Genomic DNA, 21,860 nt, shown 5'->3' on the forward strand with positions numbered 1-21,860 from the left:
CTTGTTTGGTCCAACTGTCATTGAAATTTATAAATATTAATAATGATAAAAGGAATGCTGTTGTTGAGCCGAGAGTACACTACCTTGTCTTCATTTGTTGTCATTAAAACACAAAACAAATTGAGTTGAAAGTAAAGTACAAGTAGTTATGTATAATTTGTAACCTAGCTGTTGTTGCGGAGTAAAAGCTTATTATTATAACATTTCACATTGATATATTTTAATTTCGTAAAAAAATGTTTTATTAGGTTATCCAGGGTAACTACTATCATATTTGTTCCGAACAACCCCAGCATGATCCCAACTGAATGGCGACAACCGCGACCCAAGGAAAAATATATGCAGGTATACCCTTTCATTTATACGTGTCGTGGGCTGTCGTTTCGTCCCAAATAAAGCTGTTTCGTAACTGTTCATCGATGGTGATACATATAATTGGTTTGTTTGACGGGCGAAGTGCCCGGTAAAACCACTCTCTCACTTTAATGATATATATTCGCATGTATATATAATCTCAATGTAACGATAATTAATGATAATTATTCAGAACCTGGATACGAAATTTCGAATCGTGAGTTAGTCCGAGCTTGTCTGTTTTAATGGGACGAAACAGATTTGGGACGAAATGACATTGGGGCAAAAACGAAACAGATTTGGGACGAAATGACATTGGGGCAAAAACGACTTATAGACGAAACAGCATTGGTAGAGGTCGAGAAAGCTCCGCGGTATACAAGTGGGTGAAATGACACCGAACCGTCGTGGGCGGCATTCCATTTGTCACCTCCGGCATTCAGCTCTAACCGTAAACGCATGGATGAAGTGTTTTGGTGATAACGTATCACCCAATTTAGGACAAGGTCAAGATAATATAATATGTGTAAGTGTTTACTTGTTGTGATTTGTGTGTAACCAAGGGCGGTTACGGGCAATGTTTATTTGCTTTACAAGCATACAGTCAGTTGAATTGGGTCGATGACGTCAACAATTGTATGTATTCGATTTACGTGACTAACTATACCAGATTTAAATGTATAAAGTTTGAGTTTGAGTAATAAAGTTATTATTGTTATTATTATACAATTTGTTCTTCCTACTATCAGTATTATTAACAAGCCTATATTCCTATTTTATCAATATTGTATTGCACTTAAAACTAAGATCGAAATGTTGAAATAGTCACTTTACTTACTCCAGGATTTTTTCACTACTTTAATACCGTTTAGTCGCAGTCAATATTTCCACCCAACCCATAAAATTGACGAATTTATGGCATCTTCGGGACCAAAATGTCCGAAATACAAACATTCGGTGTACAATTTGTAAATGTTTCTTTCAGTGCTAATATCCAAGAGAATCAGTACCTATCATAATGGTTATGAATTACTTCACGATGTAGTATTGCTTGATGATGTAGTAGTGATGGCAAGAAACCGGTGCACTACCATAAGCTTCCGCGCAGGGTCAGCTAGTAGCATGCAGTGCCTTTAAAATTGTTAAAAAAATGTGTACCTGGTCGCGGATTTACAAGTTTAGATTTAAACATATTTTTTAGATGATATTTTTAACTGGTTAACCAAAACTACGAAAAGTCAGAGTTTGTAGTTGAATAGGTTACATCGTACTACATCGTATTTGCGGACTAATACATATTTATACACGGTGAAGCTTAATGAAGGTCAATTTTCCGACAATGGTTGTCGTTTCTTAGCGGTGGGTGTTGAGCATATTACGGTGTAGATCCATTCTCGGTACCAGGTTTAGTTCTTGATTTTCACATCTCCAGGTAGAAGACTAGTTGGGCTTTTCCATTGAATTCACAAAGGACTCCAGATTTCGACGTGAAAATCGAGAACTCATCGCTGAATGTTTGAGCTGCGGTACTTTGTTACTCAACTCACAGTCCCTCAACTGTAATCGGAAAACGGTTAACCATGAGGTAACAAGAAGCTAACGGTCAGGTTGTTGTAGTGTTTATTTGCCTTGTTGACGCTGTGAGGGGTATTCGGACAAACAACATCAAGGGTGAGAAATTTCACTAGAAACGTGGCCATATTCTGACGTCCAGTCAGCAGGAACTTGATTAATGCATGTACAGAAGGGTGGATCTGTTGAATAGAATAGAAACCGGGGTCGTTTCTAACGCACCCGGATCTTGTAAACGGGCGTTGGCATTACAAACCCATTTTGGATAATTCATTCTTTCATTTCGCTACTGGAATGAGTAATATATAATTTATTTCCAAGATGCGACTCAAAAGATTACACGGTCGCATAGGCGAACAGTGGAGATGGATGAAACGGCTGAATCACCACTATCTCTATCTCGTTATTATGGAAAAGCGTAACTCGAACTCACAACTCGCAAATTGCTTGTTGTCGTGGATCAATCTTCGTTCAACACTTGTATTCTGTGTTTTAACGTTTATGATATGCATTGCAATGTATGGGACTATGTCTGCTACAACTCGTCGCCTCTACACAGACACTATTAATCGAAATATACTACAAAGACATTTGGCTAAAACATCTCTTAAACTTAGAACTTGGGAAAATAATATCACCAGACGAGCAGAGCTGAGGACTCGACTTGATGAGCACATGAAACACACTAGTTTTGTTTGCACCCAAGAAAATACTCCAATTGGTGCACAGTATTTCGACACTTTTCATTCGAAAAAAACAATGGGAATTGATGCTGAGAAACAACGTCTACTTCCAAAAGTGTCTCCATTTTCAAACACCACGTTCAAGACATGTAGCATTGTGGGAAACTCAGGTATTCTCAATAACAGTAAATGTGGACGAGAGATTGACAGTTGGGATTTCGTTATGAGGTCAAACTTGCAGCAAATTCAGCCATTTGTAGAGGACGCTGGCAAAAAAATGAATCTTACGAGCCTGTCACCGAGTCTTATAGTTTCCAGATATAAATTATTCGGAAAAGAATTTGATGTGACAAACCTGTTGGAAGCCATGCAAGAATACGTGGGGTATATGCTTTGGATTCCCAACAGTAAAGGAAATGCTGTCATGACTTTTCCTGTAACTCAACTAGTACAAGAAAACACTGAAATTGAGGTATTGCTCTTAAATTCTGAACATACTGAAAAATTCCAGGAGTTTTGGCAGTTATCTAAAAAAACAATATCAACAGGATTGACTTTGGTCAGTATAGCACTGTCAATGTGTGAAGAATTACACCTGTATGGGTTTTGGCCATTTCCTCTGACTGCGGACGGACAGTCAGTAGAAATGCACTATTCTGGTGACCTGCAATGGTCTTCCTACTTTAGCCATCATGATTATCCTTCAGAGTTTGATCTTTTGACAAAGCTTCACTATCAAGGTATTCTTAAGTTACATGTTGATAAGTGTTACTGATTAGTTTAGCAAATATTAACTTATGATAATGAACAAAAAAGCTCATTGGGTTCAATGTTCCAGGTCTTTGCAATAGGTAGTTTTTACTGTTTACAAATTTGTTATGTGCATATTGCCATGAAATATTGATATGTAATATCAGCTATTATGACAAATGTACTTGCATGAAAAGCCTCTTTCAGCCTTTGCATCATGATGTGGAAAACTTATCTTAGCCTTTGCATCATGAACTGGAAAACTTATCTTAGCTTTTTCACCATGATGGAGAAAGCCTCTTAGCTTTTTCACCATGGCATGGAAAGGCATTTTTATAGCCACGACCAGCATTTCACTTTTGTAGTCTTGCCTCATGTGTGTATGCAAGACTGATAAAATTATTGTTTGAGGAGTGTGTGATAAGTAAATTTGGGTTTTATGTAAACTTAAATGTTGAGATTTTGTAGCTGCTGTTTTGGTCGTCTGGTAATAAACTTCAACATTGAAGTGGTATTTGATGATACCAAAGTGAACTGCCAATGTTTTCGATATAGAAAATTTGTTCTGGAAACCCCAAGTTACTTTAGTCTGAAGATAAGAATAGGAATAGTTATAATACATGGAGGGTTAAAATAGTTTAAATACCAATGGATAGCTATATTGTCCACTTACAATGCATTTTGTATGCACTAGAAAACTGGTTCTATGAAAACAGGAGATGTCTGCACAGTAAGAACTACATTGTTATGAAACTGAAGCCCATTAAGTGATTCTGAAAAGGTCATACTTCCTGGTATTTCATTGCTGTTGTGTAACATTAGACTGAAAAATAGTTGATTTTACTTTTCAAATCTTGTGTGTTTTTCTGTGATTTTTTTTTCAAATCTTTAAAAAAATATATTCACAGCCATAAATGTTGGGTAGGATTGGAACCATAAAATTTGTTTTGTTTGGCTTTATTTGCATCTGATAATTCAATATCCCTGTAATAGAACTTGTAAATATAAGCTAGATAATTTGTGAAACTTGCACACATGACTTGCCTGGGATGCATAGTGGTGAAGATGAGGCTGGTGTAATGTAAATAGGATTCTATACTCCTGCTTAATCAGGCTGCGTCTGCAATTCGTCGTTATGGTACAGTGTCTTCAGTGCACTGCTAAAGCATGTATTTATAATGTTCTTTGTGACTAATAATGTCAAGGACTGTAATTGTCTTTAAATTTTTTCAATATCAGTACCGGTATGTTTACTGGTTTTGAGGTACCGTACCTTTCTTCTTTATAACAGATTATGACATACCGTCTACCAGTATGTCATAATTACCTGAACTCAGGGCTTGTTTTTTATCGAATAGTACTTGTACATGTGTGGTTATTTCTGTAAACTGTTTTATTTTCACCGCATTTCCAAATGCCAATTTTCACTGCTACAAAATTTCACTGACTCACAAAAACTTGTCTCTGGGAAAAACAAAGTGGTTTACAGTATATGGTTTGTGTGATAGAGTACAATAATATGAGATGTTGGACAAATAGTACAAGTTGGTTCATGTGGTTAGTCAATCTAATTTTTTTTACATTCATTGAAAGTCTAAAGAAAATGGCGCACCATGGTGACCATCACCTTTTAAATAAAAGTATACAGATTTATTTTATTTAAACTAAAGTGACAATGTTCATGGACAAAAGATAAATTATCTTGGTGCAAGTGGCATGTAAATTGCAATGATATGAATCTATATGAAGTATGGTAATGATTCCCATTATCAACACTGAGTGAAACATAATCAGTTGCAAATGTCACTTTGCTTACTTATTAATACATTAATGATGGTGTTCCCATTTAGTTAGATAATATGGTGTGGATCATCAATGTGCTATTGTCATGTAAATATTTATAATCTTTTTTATGACTTAGCTTTATTACTAAATAGAACATTAGCTGTTTTCATTTTGAATGTAAACCATACAGTTAACAAAAATATAACAGTGGTAAACTTGAAGAGAGTAAGTGTTCTACAGTTTTATTATGCATTCAGATTTAATGTAAATTAACAATATTGAAATAGACGATGCTGTGATGTGACTAGTACTACTTTAAGTAGGCATGTAAACCAGTATCAAGTTGATGATTGCTGCCCCGAATTGACATAAACTACCTAGAATTCCTGACACTGGTGATATAAAACAAGTTATTTTCTGTAATGGTACTCATTTTTTTGATTGCTACTTTCTGTGGAGACCCACATCAAAAGGAATTTCCTGTTGCTGACATCTTGTAATAATTTCTGTATAAATATGTCTAAAGATGGTTCTCTAGGGTAATTGTTTAATGTCACCGTTGTTCAATACGATTTGTTGGCTGAATTACAAATGTTGTTTTATTCAGTAAAATAGTACTGTCATTGCAAAGAAAGTTTCATTGTACTATTTCAAACACTGATTTTTTTGTCTTCCATGTTTTTTTTATTCTCTGACTGGCTTGATTTGTACTTATTTCTTGTATGCACCATGTAAACATTAATTGAAACAGTTTTTTTTTTAAAGTAATTTAAAAAGCCAATTTTTTAAATTTGGTAATTTCTTTGGTTAAATACATGTAGTTATTACTTACCTTGAATTCAAAACTAAGTGTTCTTTTCATGTATACTTATGCAAAATGCCAAAATTATCAAATAGAATCTTTCTAGGACTGTACAAATGCTTTAACGCTTGACTGGATTTTTCAGGAATATACTAGTTATAATAATAGAATAGAACAAAATGTGTTTTTTTTTTTAACAGCAACTTTCAATGCAAATGTTTAATGTAATTACAGTGTTCATCTCTCTCTCTTTCTATCTATCTGCCTACCCACCTAATGCTTGAAGTTTTTTTGTCACTTTTATATCATGTTAATATTATTTATAATGCAGATTTATTTTTTTCATGCAAATTAATTTAAAAGACTAATAATAATGGAATGAAAGGGAATGCCTGATAACACTGAATACATTTCTGAACACAGTTGATATTTGTGGGAATGTTGTGTACAGAATGAAGCCATTACCCTGACTTTGCCATTTATTATTAATCTGTTTGTGTTCTTGAAACAGTGTTTGTTTTATGCTTGTTTTGTTTAACTACAATACCAATCTTTAGTATAATATAATGTACCCAACAACAACAAAATTACTTATTTTTGGTCATTATCTGTTTGCCTGGCAAACAACACGCGCTCTTTCCTTTTCTGCGAATAATTAATAAACTGAAAAAACATGACCAGAAACAAGTTTTTTTTTTTTTTGGAGGGTATATGATAGTACGTGAAGGCTATAATATTGAATAATGAAGTCATCTATAATGGTCTAAAGCGTTAATGCTGTGGTCCCGTCATTGACTGATATTCAAATACTATTACAGCCTGAACTACTAACACAGTCAGTATGCTACAATACTTTTGACAAAATGAATCATCTTCAATGTTATTCACATATGTCTAGTCATCACAGTGCAACTGTAGATTCAATAAATGTAGTTTTTAATAAATTAACATAAATTTTATTTTGTATTTTTATATTTGCATTGTTGGACACCAAACATATTATTAGTTTTTCTATATCTGATGACTGTTGCAATGGTATGTACCTTACCACGTTTATATTATGGTTACTACTGTAAGCAGCTTTCACTGTCTGGATGTGGCTGCAGACTGACCACGCCCTTTTCACCACTAAATATTGTCACCTTGAAGGTGCACTTCTTTCCTTCATGAAGGATTTTGTACCTCAAACTCTCAGCTGGATATGGGTAATGAAAAATAAGGTGTTGAATATTAAAGCCAATCTTATACATATTACCACACAATGTAACCTCCCTACGATAAAACTGCTTCTACTGACTTCTATTTGTAGACATAGTAATCAGATTATGATAGTATCTTCCTTGTTTTCGGAAATATTTTCCTACAGTGGTTAAACAGAAAAAAGAAAATCTTCATCTGCTCAATACAAATACGAGTCATGAGGGTGATTATAATGCTGACATTGTACAGAAAGATTATGAAAAACCCTATGTTTTGAGTCACAAATCAAATATAAAAAAATCATAATCTGCTTATAACAACCAAGACAAGTCTGTCAGTCTGGACAACAAACACCCTTGAGATCACGAGCAAAATCATTAACAACCAATATTTTTGATTTCTCAAACTCGTCATTCTGTCACTCTTCACTGTAAGTGTTGGCCTACACTTCCAATAAACGTTAAATAAAAAAACTCCTTGTATTTCTAAAAATTAAGTAAATTGATGTGCTTTATAAACTTCCCTTGTTTGAAACGCTTGATTTGTAGATTTGAAAATTTATAACAAGGCCCCAATTTCTACACCACTCTTGGACATGTCGACTGCATTTTATAAAAGCATGAATGTTTTTTAGTCCCCGTTTAGAGGAAGTCTGAAAACGGGGACTATTAATTTGGGTTCGTTTCGTCAGTACGTATGTCCGGAGCTGTATCTCGGACACCCATTGACGGATTTCATTCAAACTTTACATGAAGACTATAAATAATGTCTTGCATATGCGCGTCAAGTTACTTTATGATCGGAGAAAAATGGCCAACTGGCGACCATTTTGGATGTTAAATTTGCTATTTCTGATACCTAAACGTGTTCAGTTTTTCAGAGATGACTGGGCCAATCTTGATCAAAGTTGGTATGATGATCATACATATTGGGTTGTAGGTGCCATTTTGTTTTTCATGGTACCCATGCTACTTTCTTATGAATGCAATGAGCGTTTTCTTTAAATTTTGTACAAAGACAGTATACCAATAGATACATCAACATAAACATTATTTTTGTAATTTGATTCAATATGACTGCCCAATGTCCAATTCGTGTGTAAAAGCACTAAATCATAATTTTTTACAAATCCATCTCCTATAATGGTTTCAATCTAATCTCAATGACTTCATCAGCATCAAATTGATATGTCAGATCACAAAATTTTGGACGGGGACTGTGTTGTTGTTAGGACTTGTTGAAATTTTGGTTGAATTACGTTAACTTAACATGTTGTGATTGGTCAAGGTGTTTTCACAAATCTTTAAAACAGAAATTGTATGTAAAAACATTTGTGCCTTCATGAAATGCAATATAACATTTACACATTTTCTGCATTGTCATCTAAAAGAACTACTGGTATGTCATTGACATATAATCAAGGTCCAAATCTCTTGGTTTTGCTAAAGCCATCCATCCCTCCCATGCTTGAAGTGGAATAAATGGAACTTGGCTTGCAAATATGGTATATAATTAGAGAAATGCATTTTCATTGCCAACCTGTAAGCAGAGGTGGAGGTGTTTCAAACCCAACAGCAATATGATGGTAAGTGATTGCTTGCAACTGTTTTGCACCTGAAACCAATTGTTTCTTTGTGCTCTGGTGATATATGATAACCCCCGCCGTGAGCGTGTACATCTGTCATGCTGAAAGGGTGACTGCCCTCCACAATAAAGGGTGGACATGCTTACCATTGCACCACACACTAGGTTGATTGCGTATGTGTTATCGTAAATAACAGATGAGTTCATGGTCAAATGAGAATCTGGCATACAGTTAATGACATTTTTAATACGGTAAGGAGAAAGTAGCCATACCAATTAACTAAAGTATCAATCTTACTGGTAATGACCCAATTGTTTTCTGTTACAACTAATGTCCCCGGTAATATGCAAATGAGCTACTGAAGAGGGCTTTAATTTGCAGAAAACAACCAATTGAATTGAATTGACACATAACATAACTATTGTTAATATGATATTATAGTTACAGATTTGTCATAAATTACAGCCAAGCAAACCTTGAGGACTTTATTTTGAATATCTCTATGGGAAAAACCAGGCAAAATACTATTTTTCTTTCTTTCACTTTTGTGCTAATTTTTTTTCAATGATGAATTTGCTGTAATTCCCTCAGGGTGTAATTTTCTAAGAAATATGCACACAGAATTTGTTCCTGTTATTGATCCCTGCAGATTTGTTTTTGCCATCGCACCCGAGTTTCTAATGGTCCACCTCTAAACAAATAGAACATCTGGGAGGAGAGATGATTGGAAAATTGTATAATTTGTTTTCATCACTTAGTTGTAAAATGTTTATTTGTTGCTTTTCTTAATAAAATGTTTATTTATTAAATGTGAAATACAGGTCTATTATATTGAGAAAGTGGCGAAGCTTTAAAGGTCAGTCACCCATCCATACTTATGAATATGGCATATGAGGGCGCAATTCAGCTCACCTGACTTCGGCGGACCTTTAGCCTTTATTCAATAAAAGAGTGTCGTTGCGGTCGTTGAACCATGCAGATTTGTCATTCGTCTTGCAACAATGAAATCGTGGTTATATTTATGACTAATGCTCTGTAGCTTGAGAACCATATACATGGCATTACTTGAGTAAATCATGGCCACCGACAATTTACTGACTGGTATTTTCGACATTGAGAAAAATCACTTTGACGTGAGTCTCACAAGAACAGAAATCAAATGGATACCCATCGAAGAAAAACACCGTAAGTGACAATTTAATAATGCCATAGTAACACCTGGCAACTGTTATTGTTTAGAAACATGCAGTTAGGATAACTTGTTCGAGCCTGCTTTCGTTTTCGGCACCTTTGGCGCTGTATTGTGGGTGAGATATTTCGGTCAAGTCGACGACCAAATCAAATGTAAATATGGCTGACGCCGACTATTTAGAGCCACGCAGCGGCTCGTGTGGTACATGCCGTATGTATTGTGACATTTCTGTCAAGCGTCTTGTTATCTTACGCCATGAAAATCGATTATTTAAAATTTGTTACGTAGTAATTTGACAAGGCAGGGAATTTATGAACGAAGTGTATCTAATATTAAGCTATGATCTAATAGATTGAGAGATTGTGATTAGACTAGAGCACGGTTACTAAAAAACGAAACCGTGACTAGAGTTACTACTACTAGTAACTCTGATGAGAATCGTTATATCTTGGTCTGTATTCTACGCAATTTTATAAGATCACGAGGGACAAATAAATAGAATCAAAAAAAAAAAAATCATTTTAGATATTTAAAGACTGCAAGTCACAGTAACTTTTGCTACATTTTGTCATTCCGAAATCGAGTGATTGTATAGTGAGTACATTGACCTACTACTTATTATTATTATTATTTTTTTAATCATTACTTTAGTCTTAATGTTTTGTATTATTAGTCTAGTTTTGTTTAGTGTAAATTTAACACAGTCACTTGGGGGCTGAAAATCAATAAATACTAATTTTCAAAAAAAATCATCCGCTATACGTATATAAATAAACAAGTTGTGAAACACGGCACCTAGTAAATCGACACCCTGTCGTTTTCAAATGTCGATTTCTTACCTTAAAATGCGAAACAAAAAGTGCAGAGGGGGTCAGGTGTTATGTTAATAACCATTGTTCATAATCGCTAACTTGGTTTTATTCAAAACTGCACAAATCGCGAGTTTTCTGGTGATATCCGACAATTTCATGATCGAAAATGGCCAGCAGCCAGAATCAAGGGGGATTCGCACAGAGTTCTGGGTAAATCAAGTGCGCATACTCATTTTCAGCCAATCAGGCGTGCCGTAACAGCGAGTATTTCCTTGATTTACCCAGAACTCTATGCGAATCCCCCTTGATTCTGGCTGCTGGCCATTTTCGATCATGAAATCGTCGGATATCATCAGAAAACGCGGGATTTGTGCAGTTTGGAATAAAACCAAGTTAGCGATTATGAACAATGGTTATTAACGTAACACCTGATCCCCTCTAAAATTTTTGTTTCGCATTTTAAGGTAAGAAATCGACATTTGAAACCGACAGGGTGTCGATTTACTCGGTGCCGTGTTTCACAACTTGTTTATTTATATACGTATAGCGGATGATTTTTTTTTTGAAAATTAGTATTTATTGATTTTCAGCCCCCAAGTGACTGTGAAATTTAACCATTGTAATTCCTCCTGGGGAATTTTACGTGTTTAATAAAGTATAAGTATAACATGGAGGTCCATCGTGAGAATAAAACAATTTTTTCCAAAACCACTTAGTTTTCACGAATTGATATGTTTATAGCATTTTGAAAATTTCACTGATTTTCACCGACAGATATAATTTGTAAAAAATTTCTCTTATGACCAAAACACTTTACATTAATTTATTTGCATCTCAGCCTGAATTGATTTTTCAATAAATGCATGCATGACAGTGATATTAATTGTTAAGAGTAATAATAAATAGCCAAAAGTTGAAAACCTATAGAAAAGTGTTACATTGTAGCCTCAAGCCAGATAGAATATTCCAGGACTTGGAAAAAAATTGGACAAGTATTTACAAAATGCAGATTTCAGGGCATGTTAAAGATTAGCAGTGTATCAACATTGAAAAATCATTGCAAATTTTTCGTAACCTTCTTGGTCTTCTTAATGAATTCAGATTTATTTTAATTAGTATAATTTCCTAATGTCTAATATGAAGTCCATTGTTCTACAAAATATTTTCAAATGCAAACAGCAAAGCTGTCTTGATCAACAAGTCTTTTGTTGTAGTTTTTAATGCTGCAAAAACGTTCAAGTTTAGTACACACTGTAAAACTAGAAACAGTAACTATAGCAATGGCGTATGTGATGAATAATAAACAACTAAACATGAATAAACATGTTCTTCTATTCAAAATTATAAATAACTTACCTGACATAATTTATTATTTTCACTTCTCACAAGTTTTGTCCTTTCAGCAAAAATTAATTCTAGCTAAAATAAATTTGTTTGCAGTACTTGAACTGTGTACTCTCAGCCCAAGGCATTTACTTCATTTTTATAAATATTTAAACTGAAACAAGGTTTCTATTTGCCGATTGAATAACACACTGCACACATGGCTTGTTGATTAGCTGGTTAGATTCAACTGCTTTTAGAATTACTAAATATTTATAAAGTTGAAGAGAATGCATTTGTTACGATGAGAGTATTTCAAGCTGGACTATCATTCTATACTGTGAATAAAAGCAATCTTTAAAATCAAAGTTTGAATTTTGCTATTTCAGGATTTATCAATATCTTCCAATCAAAAAGTACATTCACAAAGTTGAATCTCCATCAAGTCTTTGGTGTTAAAGTGAAACGACGTGTGAAAGTAGGAAGTCATACTGGGTATCCATTGGGCGTGGCAGTGTTTTATAGAAAACGTGATGAGAGAAAAAAAGATGTGTTGTTGTTGAGATGTAGTAATGAAGAGATATGCCAGCAATGGAGGAAAGCGATTAATGATATAGTCAAAGGTGAGACAGCTTGGCAATATTTAATTCAGGCCATGCTTTTTGAAAATAGTCTGGAGGCTAGAAATGGCTCGTCTGAATACAGTAACGCAAGTAATTGAGGAGCTGTGCTATTAAAATCTTTTCAGAATTCTGTTGATTGTGAGAGAGTCTTGACTTGAGCAAGTGATGAAATGATCACATGCCAGTAAGGTGTGACAATCATAAACCAAGAATTGTGTTTATTACAGACTAGACCATAGACCCATTTCTGTTATTCATGCAAGTGTATGCACTTCTAATACAGCGAATATCAGGGGGTAGAGGGTAACAGTAGCAACATTATTTTGTGTGGAACAAGATAACATTTTGAAAAAAATGCTATTTTAATTGGCCAATTATTCAACAAAATTCTATTTTGAAGTTTTATTTGGTTTTAAATCTATTTAAAGAATAATTCTAGACATCAAAAAGTACCATATCATTCATAATATATAAATTAAGCTAAAAAAAGTTTTTAACTGAAAAATGACTATGTGACCAATTATGGCCAAAATATTTTTTGAAAAAACAGTCTGATTGGCTTGGAGTAAAACATTGAAATTTTGACAAATTCAGTATATTTTCACCTTAGATACTTACAAAATTATGGCTGATTTACTACCCAACCATAAAAACTAGCTGGCAGTCAGAGGTTAGCTTTATGGTGACAGTTTTTTTAAAAAAGATGCAATGAAGTCTGTAACAGTGCACATCAAGTCTTCAAAGACAGACCAGTTCCGTCAGGATTCCCACCTGCAATTATTTCCAACAGGCAACGTGGTTTGTCCGGTCACCACAATGTGTCACCTCCTGTCTGTTCGCTACCAAATGAACGCACTACCTAATGACCCACTAACTGGCTCTACTAGAAGGAACCCCACTCCACAGGGAATTTGTTATCAATGCGCTACGTCTTTGCTAACGCGGCCGGTCATTCATTCGTATTGGAGCTGCTACAACTGCTGCAACGCGTCATATTCCAGACCATCTTATCAAAACCTTAGGAAGATGGACCAGTGACTGCTACCTGACCTACATCTGCGCACCTCAACAGCTTTTAAGAGAAACCTTTATCGTCCTAGCATCTCCATAAACCGCGTTCAGACAATTACCACCTGCATCACGGGCCACACATGGCTGTCCCACAGGCCCGAGGCACTTCCCTCCCCCTGTGTTGCACAGTTCCATGTCACCCATGCCCCTCTCCCCCCAGGCCGCACATAGCTGTCCCATAGACCACGAGGTTACTAAACACCCCTGTGCCGCTCAGTTGATGTCCCCTGAGCCGTGAGAAGTTCAGTTTAGTTACCTTATTCTTGAGCAGACCACGCAGACAGCGAACGTCAGTTCCCTCTGCACCACTCCCTGGTCTGTTCAAGTTTGAGTCACCCTACTAACCTTTTTTTTTCTCCTTCAGGTCTCTTTATTTCATGGGGGTCACTTTGCTCCACTAGCAGCTCATGTCCCTCGTTTGGCCATTGGATTTCATCCTGACCCCCATTTCAAGGTCAAGCGGCCTCATACAGGTTTTCCCTCTCCTTCTTTTGGATCCAGAAATCCATTGCTCAGGGGGGCATGTGCTGTCTTGGTGGGTAGAAGTGGGTCCCCTACCCAATTTTTCTGAATCGTATCTTATTGAATTGTAATTTTATTAGTTTTGTAGTTTGTGTCTGTAAGTTGTTTTTGCTCAATAAACTTGTCTTTGTCTTTTACTCGTTTACCGCGTGGAGTGTCTTTACAAACTTGCATTGTGTGCATTGCATGATGGGAAACAGTAGACAGTATATTTTTTGAGGTGACTGCTTGTTATAGGTTGTTCATAATGTTTGAAAAGTACAAATATTCATCATTTTATAGCTTAGATGTAGATATAGTTTCATTTCTTTTAACCACTAGACATGAAACTAGACAAATAATAAAGAAATTTTTAATTTACGGTTTTAAACAAATGGTCTGATCTGAACTTGCTCCCATGATTATTCTGTGAAAAAAAAAATCTTGAAAAAAAACACAGATTTGTGGTTCCCTGTTTCTAGACTTCAAGTCATGCCAGAGGCTAATAAACATGGTGTTCGTAACATTAATGTTATTTTTAGGTTCAACCAGTATGAGTTCTAAATAATTTTAACGCATGATCTGTAGAAAGCCCATACGGATAAAATGAATGGGCAATATAAGCATCAGTAAGTGATGTGTTATAGAAAAGAAATTTAACATAAATTTAATTTCTGATATATTTCTTCTTACATTTTATTTCACTATTTTAATGTTCAAGACATATTTACTGTTTTTTTATAATTTCACGTATTTGTCAAAGAAAGCAATGAGTTTTATTGTTATTTTCCATGTTCACATAGATTTAATTTAGTGGATTAAATTTACTTATCAGTGAAAATAGTGAAATTAAAACCCAGTGAATAATTAATGCATTTACAGTAACTTGATTTCTTCTGTAGAATATTTGTTAAAGGGACTGTTGATAGTCATGAAGTGCATTATGCACTATTAATTTAGTTCATCTAAAATTGGTTGGATTATATAATAAATATTTGCTTTCTTAATAGCTGACGTGCTTGCATATGCATGACAGAGACACAGGGTTCTTCATAGTGTTCTTAATGTGTTGGTTCATTTGCATAACAAACAGTGTTAATTTCCTCTATTGTTTTCATTGTATGCTAAATGAACCCTGTTGCTTTATTGCTTTGGGACAATTCATGGTAGTATACACATTAATTTTCATTGACAAATTTGCCTAAAAAAAATTGCAAATACTATTTCCTTTATTCCATTTAATGTTCCATTTTGTACTATCAGATTTGAATAAAATGCCCAGTTAATTATGGTTTGCATTCAATAGAAAGTCTTCTCAAATTTTTTAAGATGTTAGATTAGGTTACAATAAACTACTAACTTTATAAACTGGCAATGTTCTTTGTGTTCTATGGTTGTTATTCACAGAAAATCCATTCAAGACAGAGTCATACTATTGAAATATTCACCAGATAAGTTTACAAACAGGGATGCTAGTATAGACTGTGTTTAATGTTTTTTTTCCAACTAGATATTTAAACAAAATGTAATTTTCTCCTTCAGTTTTTGTAGATCACATCTGCTAATTCTCTTCAGTAACTCACATAATGTAGTTCATGGTGAAATTGTTTCTATGGATAAACAGTTTGGTTGTCACAAACAATTTATTTTGCTTATTGTAGTACGTCAAACTGTCAAAAAAATGGCTGTGCGCAGTGAGGTGATTAACCACAAAATTGAAGGCTGCTTGCATGTGGTTAGAGGTACTATTTCATTAGGACTTGTGAGAGGGAGTTTGGTTGTAACCATAGACCTTAGAAGGTCTATGTTGTAACACCAGTCCTGTTGTTGTGGGACTGTGACTAAAACAGCATTAGGAACCAACCATTTGAAATCCGGGGTGGGGGTGTGGCAAAAGTGTTTCCCTGCAACACCTTGAACAGATCTTTAAGCCCCCCCCCATTACCCTGATTTTCAATGGTCAAGCCCTTATTTAATTGTTCATGTATTCTAGTTATTCTGATATGATCTAAAACAATTACAATATCTTATTTTCCATTATGTGCATGTATAATTGAGGTTTTTAGAATGTTAAAATCTAATTTAAGGAAAAAATATACTGTCAAATTCTTTATTTTTGCTTGAAATTAATTTTCACTATTTTTGCTGAAGGACTGATTCAGTGAAAATAAATTCCAACAAATATACCTTTTTCCCTATAGTGCAAATAAATTCCATACAAAACACCCAAAGTCTTTTCAGTGAAAATTAAATCCAGCTAAAATAAAGTATTTCACAGTATGTGTTTCTGATCCTGAAATTTTGAAAAAAAAATGGTGAGCTTAAATTCAGATTCATAACATAAATTATTTTTATTACCTGCATTATTTCAAACATTATAATGACAAAGCAAATAAAATTGAGCAGATGTAATGTCAGTCCATAATAGAGAGTAACGGTAGCACTTAACATGTTATTGTATATTATTCAAGATGGATGCTTAGTTACATATAGCAACCAATCAAAAATCTTCTCTTATGTATAGGCAGTTTTTATGTCATAATTACTGTAATTTGTTACCTCTGTCACTTGACTCTCAGTAATTGCCAAATTGTTAGTTTTTACATCCAACCTATAAATTACATGGGTGGGCCTAGGATTACCGGTATATTGATTACATGTAATTTTAAATGTCATATACATACATGTATAGACCATTTTCCCAGAAGTCGAAGATACAGCGTTTCACATGCACACTGTTTTGGGGTGTAACATACATGCATGATATTTTGCCTCTGGAGTGTACCAATCAACATTACAAAAAATAAAATGTCCTCCTATTTAATATTGGCAAACTTAATACATGTTTGTATTTTCAGCCATGACGAAGCAGGAGTAGTTTTGCATCCCAGGCTCTCCCTACTCACTGGAAAGTTGTCTATTGTGTGTACCATCACTACTTTCATGTACAACAGTACTACAGTACAAGGGGTAGTGTATAAAATGTTTCCATGACAGGAAAGGGAGTGCTTCTATAGATAATAAAATATTAGTGGTAATCCTTTGCTATATATTTTTACCAATGATGCACCACTGCAGCTATAAGTGTTTTTGTAGAACATGTAAGATTTATGATCAAACTACGACTACATGGTTAATTTTTTCCATATTAATGTTACGTAATTCAGCAATGGAAAGCTGTGAACCAATGAAAAGGTACTAAATTGTTTTCAGTTTTCACTTTCAGTTTTTTTTTTTTTTTTTTTTTACAAATCAATAAATCAGGGTGATCAGGAAACCTATAACACCATTATAAACATATATTCTTACACAGAAAATAAAGTAATCCCCAAGACATCACAGATGGTTTCTCACCTATCAAATTTGTTGTTACAGATTTTCCCGAAAGGCCAAAGAAGTTGAATGTTATTATTCATGAAGATAATAGTCGAGCAGAAAATGTGTACAGAAGAAAAGTTCAACAGTTATTTGAATATGCAAATATCATTGTACAGATTGTTTGTAAGTATATTCAGCTCCATATGTATATAGATAAATAAAATATTTGAATCAGAAAAACATGGTTGAGGTATTTGTGCCCAATATTTTTAGCTTCACTGTCAACTTTTGAGCAAGGCTTATCATAAGAGTGATTGTCCACTGTTGCCATCCATACGCGTCGGTGTCAAATTTTTTCGACTTTTCTTGAAAACCGATTGTCAAGTCTGATTGTTTTGACACTTGGTGTATATGTACCTTGTGTAGACCTCTCTCAGATTTGTTCATTTTGTGATGATATCTTCAATTCTTTATTTGAAATGTGCATTGCAAACAGTGGAGCTATCTCAAGCAAGAGACTGCTTGTCTTTATCCTATTTAAAAATAAAATATTGACTTTTGAGTAGCAACCTTAATTATATGCACTAAAAAACTGTTTTATTTCATAACAATAAATAATTATTTACTTTACATATTGATTTAGAATCAGTTCATGTTTTATATGTTCTATACACAAATGCAGCTAAACTAGCTGTAGTTACAGAATATGCCCCTTTAACCACTGAACAAAAGTACAAATAAAATATCTACTGTTAATATTTCTTTTGTCAATCTATGCTGATAAATTTGTTATTCATTGTTAGAATTCTAAAGATACAATATTGATATAAAATTAATTCATGTGAAATATACACTATATCCGTCCAGTCAAACTGGATACAGATACTGAATATGGCCCTTTAACCACTGAACAAAAGTGGAAATCTACCGTTGATACATCCTTCCTTGTGCTGTGCTAACAATTTGGTTTGTTTGTTTGTTGTTAGATTCCTCAAGATACAATATTGATAATAAATTTCAAGAGATGCAGCTTAAGGACATAGATGGGTATGTGAATACTATCGGATTCTGCCGTAAATTCGCCCATCCGAAAAACCGCCCTGGGCGATTTCACTGCTGGTGGGCCCTTATTTGGGGTAAAAATTTTCAAAAAATTATCAAATATTTTTAGGCGGGCTTATATTTTTATTGAAAAATCCACCTATGCCGATTTTCAACGCTGGCAGTTGGACAACCCAAAACGAAAGAAACTATTGCAGAAGCTAATCTAAAATGTTATACATTTTTGACTCCCGTGTGCGAAGCACAAAAAACCGCCCTGGGCGATTTCACTGCTGGTGGGCCCTTATTTGGGGTAAAAATTTTCAAAAAATTATCAAATATTTTTAGGCGGGCTTATATTTTTATTGAAAAATCCACCTATACCGATTTTCAACGCTGGCAGTTGGACAACCCAAAACGAAAGAAACTATTGCAGAAGCTAATCTAAAATGTTATACATTTTTGACTCCCGTGTGCGAAGCACAAAAAACCGCCCTGGGCGATTTCACTGCTGGTGGGCCCTTATTTGGGGTAAAAATTTTCAAAAAATTATCAAATATTTTTAGGCGGGCTTATATTTTTATTGAAAAATCCACCTATACCGATTTTCAACGCTGGCAGTTGGACAACCCAAAACGAAAGAAACTATTGCAGAAGCTAATCTAAAATGTTATACATTTTTGACTCCCGTGTGCGAAGCACAAAAAGGGAGTCTTTGCAGTTAGTGTGTCTGTATGTGTGTGTGTGTATGTGTGTATGTGTGTGTGTGTGTGTGTGTGTATGTGTGTCCGTCTGTTCCACTGATATCTCAAGAACCATACATCAGTTTTTGATGAAACTTGGTGCATAGATGCTCTGGGCCAATGCGCAGATTTGATTAGGTTTTGGTAAAAATCCATGCATATTAATTACCTAATTTGCATGATAATTAGCTGATTTTTAGCTGTTCCATGACTGTTCCACTGATATCTAAAGAACCACTCTTTGGATTGTGATGAAACTTGGCACACAGATGCTCCAAACTAATGCACAGATTTGATTAGTTTTGGGTAAAAATCTGTACAATATTAATTACCTAATTTGCATAATGATTAATCAATTTTCGGCTTTTCCACTGATATCTCAAGTACTAATCATCACATTTCAATAAAACTTGGTACATAGATGTCATAGGACGCTGCACAGACCTGATAGTTTTTAGGATAATATCAGTATATATTAATTAGCTAATTTGCATAATTAATTAATTTTCAGCTTTTGATATTTCAAGTAGTAATCATCACATTTCAATGACACTTGGTACATCGATGTCATAGGACACTGCACAGACCTGATAGTTTTTAGGATAATATCAGTATATATTAATTAGCTAATTTGCATAATTAATTAATTTTCAGCTTTTGATATTTCAAGTAGTAATCATCACATTTCAATGACACTTGGTACATAGATGTCATAGGACACTGCACAGACCTGATAGTTTTTAGGGTAATATGAGTACATATTAATTACCTAATTTGCATAATTAATTAATTTTCAGCTTTTGATATATCAAGTAGTAATCATCATATTTCAATGAGACTTGCTACATAGATCTTCTAGGATTATGCAGAGACCTGATTAGTTTTAATTGGATATTAATTACCTAATTTGCATAATGTTCCACTGATATATAAAGAACCACAAATTGGATTTTAATGAAACTTTTAAAGAGAACTATGCAGAAACCCAATTAGTTTTTGGTAAATATTTATGCTTATTAATCTCCTAATTAACATAATTAATTAACACTGATATCTCAATTACTGATCATCACATTTGAATAAAATTTGGTACATAAATGCTCTAGAACAATAGACAGGCCTGATTAATTTTGGGTTAAAATTTGTTCATATTAATTCTCTAATTAGCATAATAATTCATAATTTTTTTGTTCTGTTCTGTTCATATTAGTTACCTGATTTACATAATTAGTTTTCAGCTTTTCCATCAATATCTCATGTACAAGTAATTTTTAATTAATTTTTAATGTGTCTTCAATACTCTCAGCACACGGGAGTCCTTTCTAAGCTTTCTTTGATTTACTTGCTGGATTGAAAATTAGCAGCGCAATTTTCTCAAAAAAAAATAACATTAACAACCTCGTTTCATTTTATTAGTAACGAAAGTATATTCTAAAAGAAGTTTCAAATAAAAACGAACCCAACTGCATTGCAAATGATCACGGTATCTCAATCCGGCCATGCTGCGTTTTACAATTGTTGATTATTACCTAGTAATGATTATAATAACGTGCAAAAAATAAATATGTTGAATTGTTATGAAATGGAAATAAATTTCAAATTATTTCATCGTAAGCGAATGATTCCGTTCGCATTTTCAGCGCTCGATGCTGTGGAAATGAATATCCGCCATGTTTGACCTGTGATGGTGTTCTTTGACCTGACAATATAATTAACCAATGAAAACGATGGATGATGCCAACGTGATCAAAATATCATAGCTCATTTAAATATGTTAATGTTATTGAATGCAGTACGTGCAGACGATGATTTACCGATGTTGTTGTACGATCTTTTGGCTTAGATTTTGATGGGAAAGCGGCATGATTTGTTTTTAAATAAAAAAAATAGTTATTTTCAAAAGATAAACTGAGCATTTGAAGAATAATTTAACATTGTTTACAGCGATAACAGCTCATTGTCGGAACGATAATACTCTTCAATAGGCGTCGATGACTACAGCGAAACTTTTAGGCACCAGAAAAGATTAAAATAACACCTTAAAAAACTGCCGAAAAAATCGCCCTGGGCGGTTATTTGGTCCCATTTAATTTTTTCAAAAACCCGAACTGCCGTTTAACGGCCCTGGGCAAATTTACGACAGAATCCGGTACTCATACTAGGCATCATATAGACTTTATCTACGTATGGAGATTTTTAAATATGGCAATCAATTGTTAATATTTTCCCAACAGACTTTCTCGCCCAAATTTTTCTGCACTCTTTAAATATTCTTTAGTTTTTCTGGAACTTTGCTCTAATTTTGGAGCCAACAGACAAAACTTTAGTCAATTTCACTCCAAAAATTTGGCTACTTTTGTTTTTTGTCTCAGTCTTCTGAAGTGCAGACTATAAACAGGACTATTTTGTGAATTTGTGATAAAAAGAAAGAACTGGTAGTGAAAAGCTTACTTTAATATTTTTAGATATTTTATGATAGACAAATTATGTGAAAAAAACCTATTT

At 34.1% G+C, this 21,860-nt stretch overlaps 2 protein-coding genes across 2 annotated transcripts in view; both read left to right on the forward strand.

Moving 5' to 3' along the window:
• The first annotated feature begins 1,677 nt into the window (after positions 1–1,677).
• Positions 1,678–6,900, forward strand: LOC102802257 (CMP-N-acetylneuraminate-poly-alpha-2,8-sialyltransferase-like). The gene has a single exon (XM_085501520.1). It carries the CDS (start codon positions 2,248–2,250, stop codon positions 3,382–3,384), a length of 1,137 nt encoding a protein of 378 aa, XP_085357646.1. The 5' UTR covers positions 1,678–2,247; the 3' UTR covers positions 3,385–6,900.
• A 2,757-nt stretch (positions 6,901–9,657) lies between these two features.
• Positions 9,658–21,860, forward strand: part of LOC102802499 (ceramide kinase-like protein) — a 29,619-nt gene continuing 17,416 nt past the window's right edge. Inside the window, exons 1-4 of the mRNA XM_006824983.3 lie at positions 9,658–9,916; positions 12,448–12,681; positions 17,629–17,754; positions 18,558–18,618. Of these exons, the coding sequence (XP_006825046.1) occupies positions 9,808–9,916; positions 12,448–12,681; positions 17,629–17,754; positions 18,558–18,618 (530 nt within the window). The 5' untranslated portion in view covers positions 9,658–9,807. The remainder of the gene's footprint in view (positions 9,917–12,447; positions 12,682–17,628; positions 17,755–18,557; positions 18,619–21,860) is intronic.

Source organism: Saccoglossus kowalevskii, chromosome 7, assembly GCF_978046115.1.
Source record: "Saccoglossus kowalevskii chromosome 7, keSacKowa6.1, whole genome shotgun sequence".
Classification (NCBI taxonomy): Eukaryota; Metazoa; Hemichordata; class Enteropneusta; family Harrimaniidae; genus Saccoglossus; species Saccoglossus kowalevskii.

What these genes read in the sequence shown, in the direction of transcription:
- LOC102802257 (XM_085501520.1), top strand. Translation starts at nt 2,248, where the DNA reads ATGCGACTCAAAAGATTACACGGTCGCATAGGCGAACAGTGGAGATGG.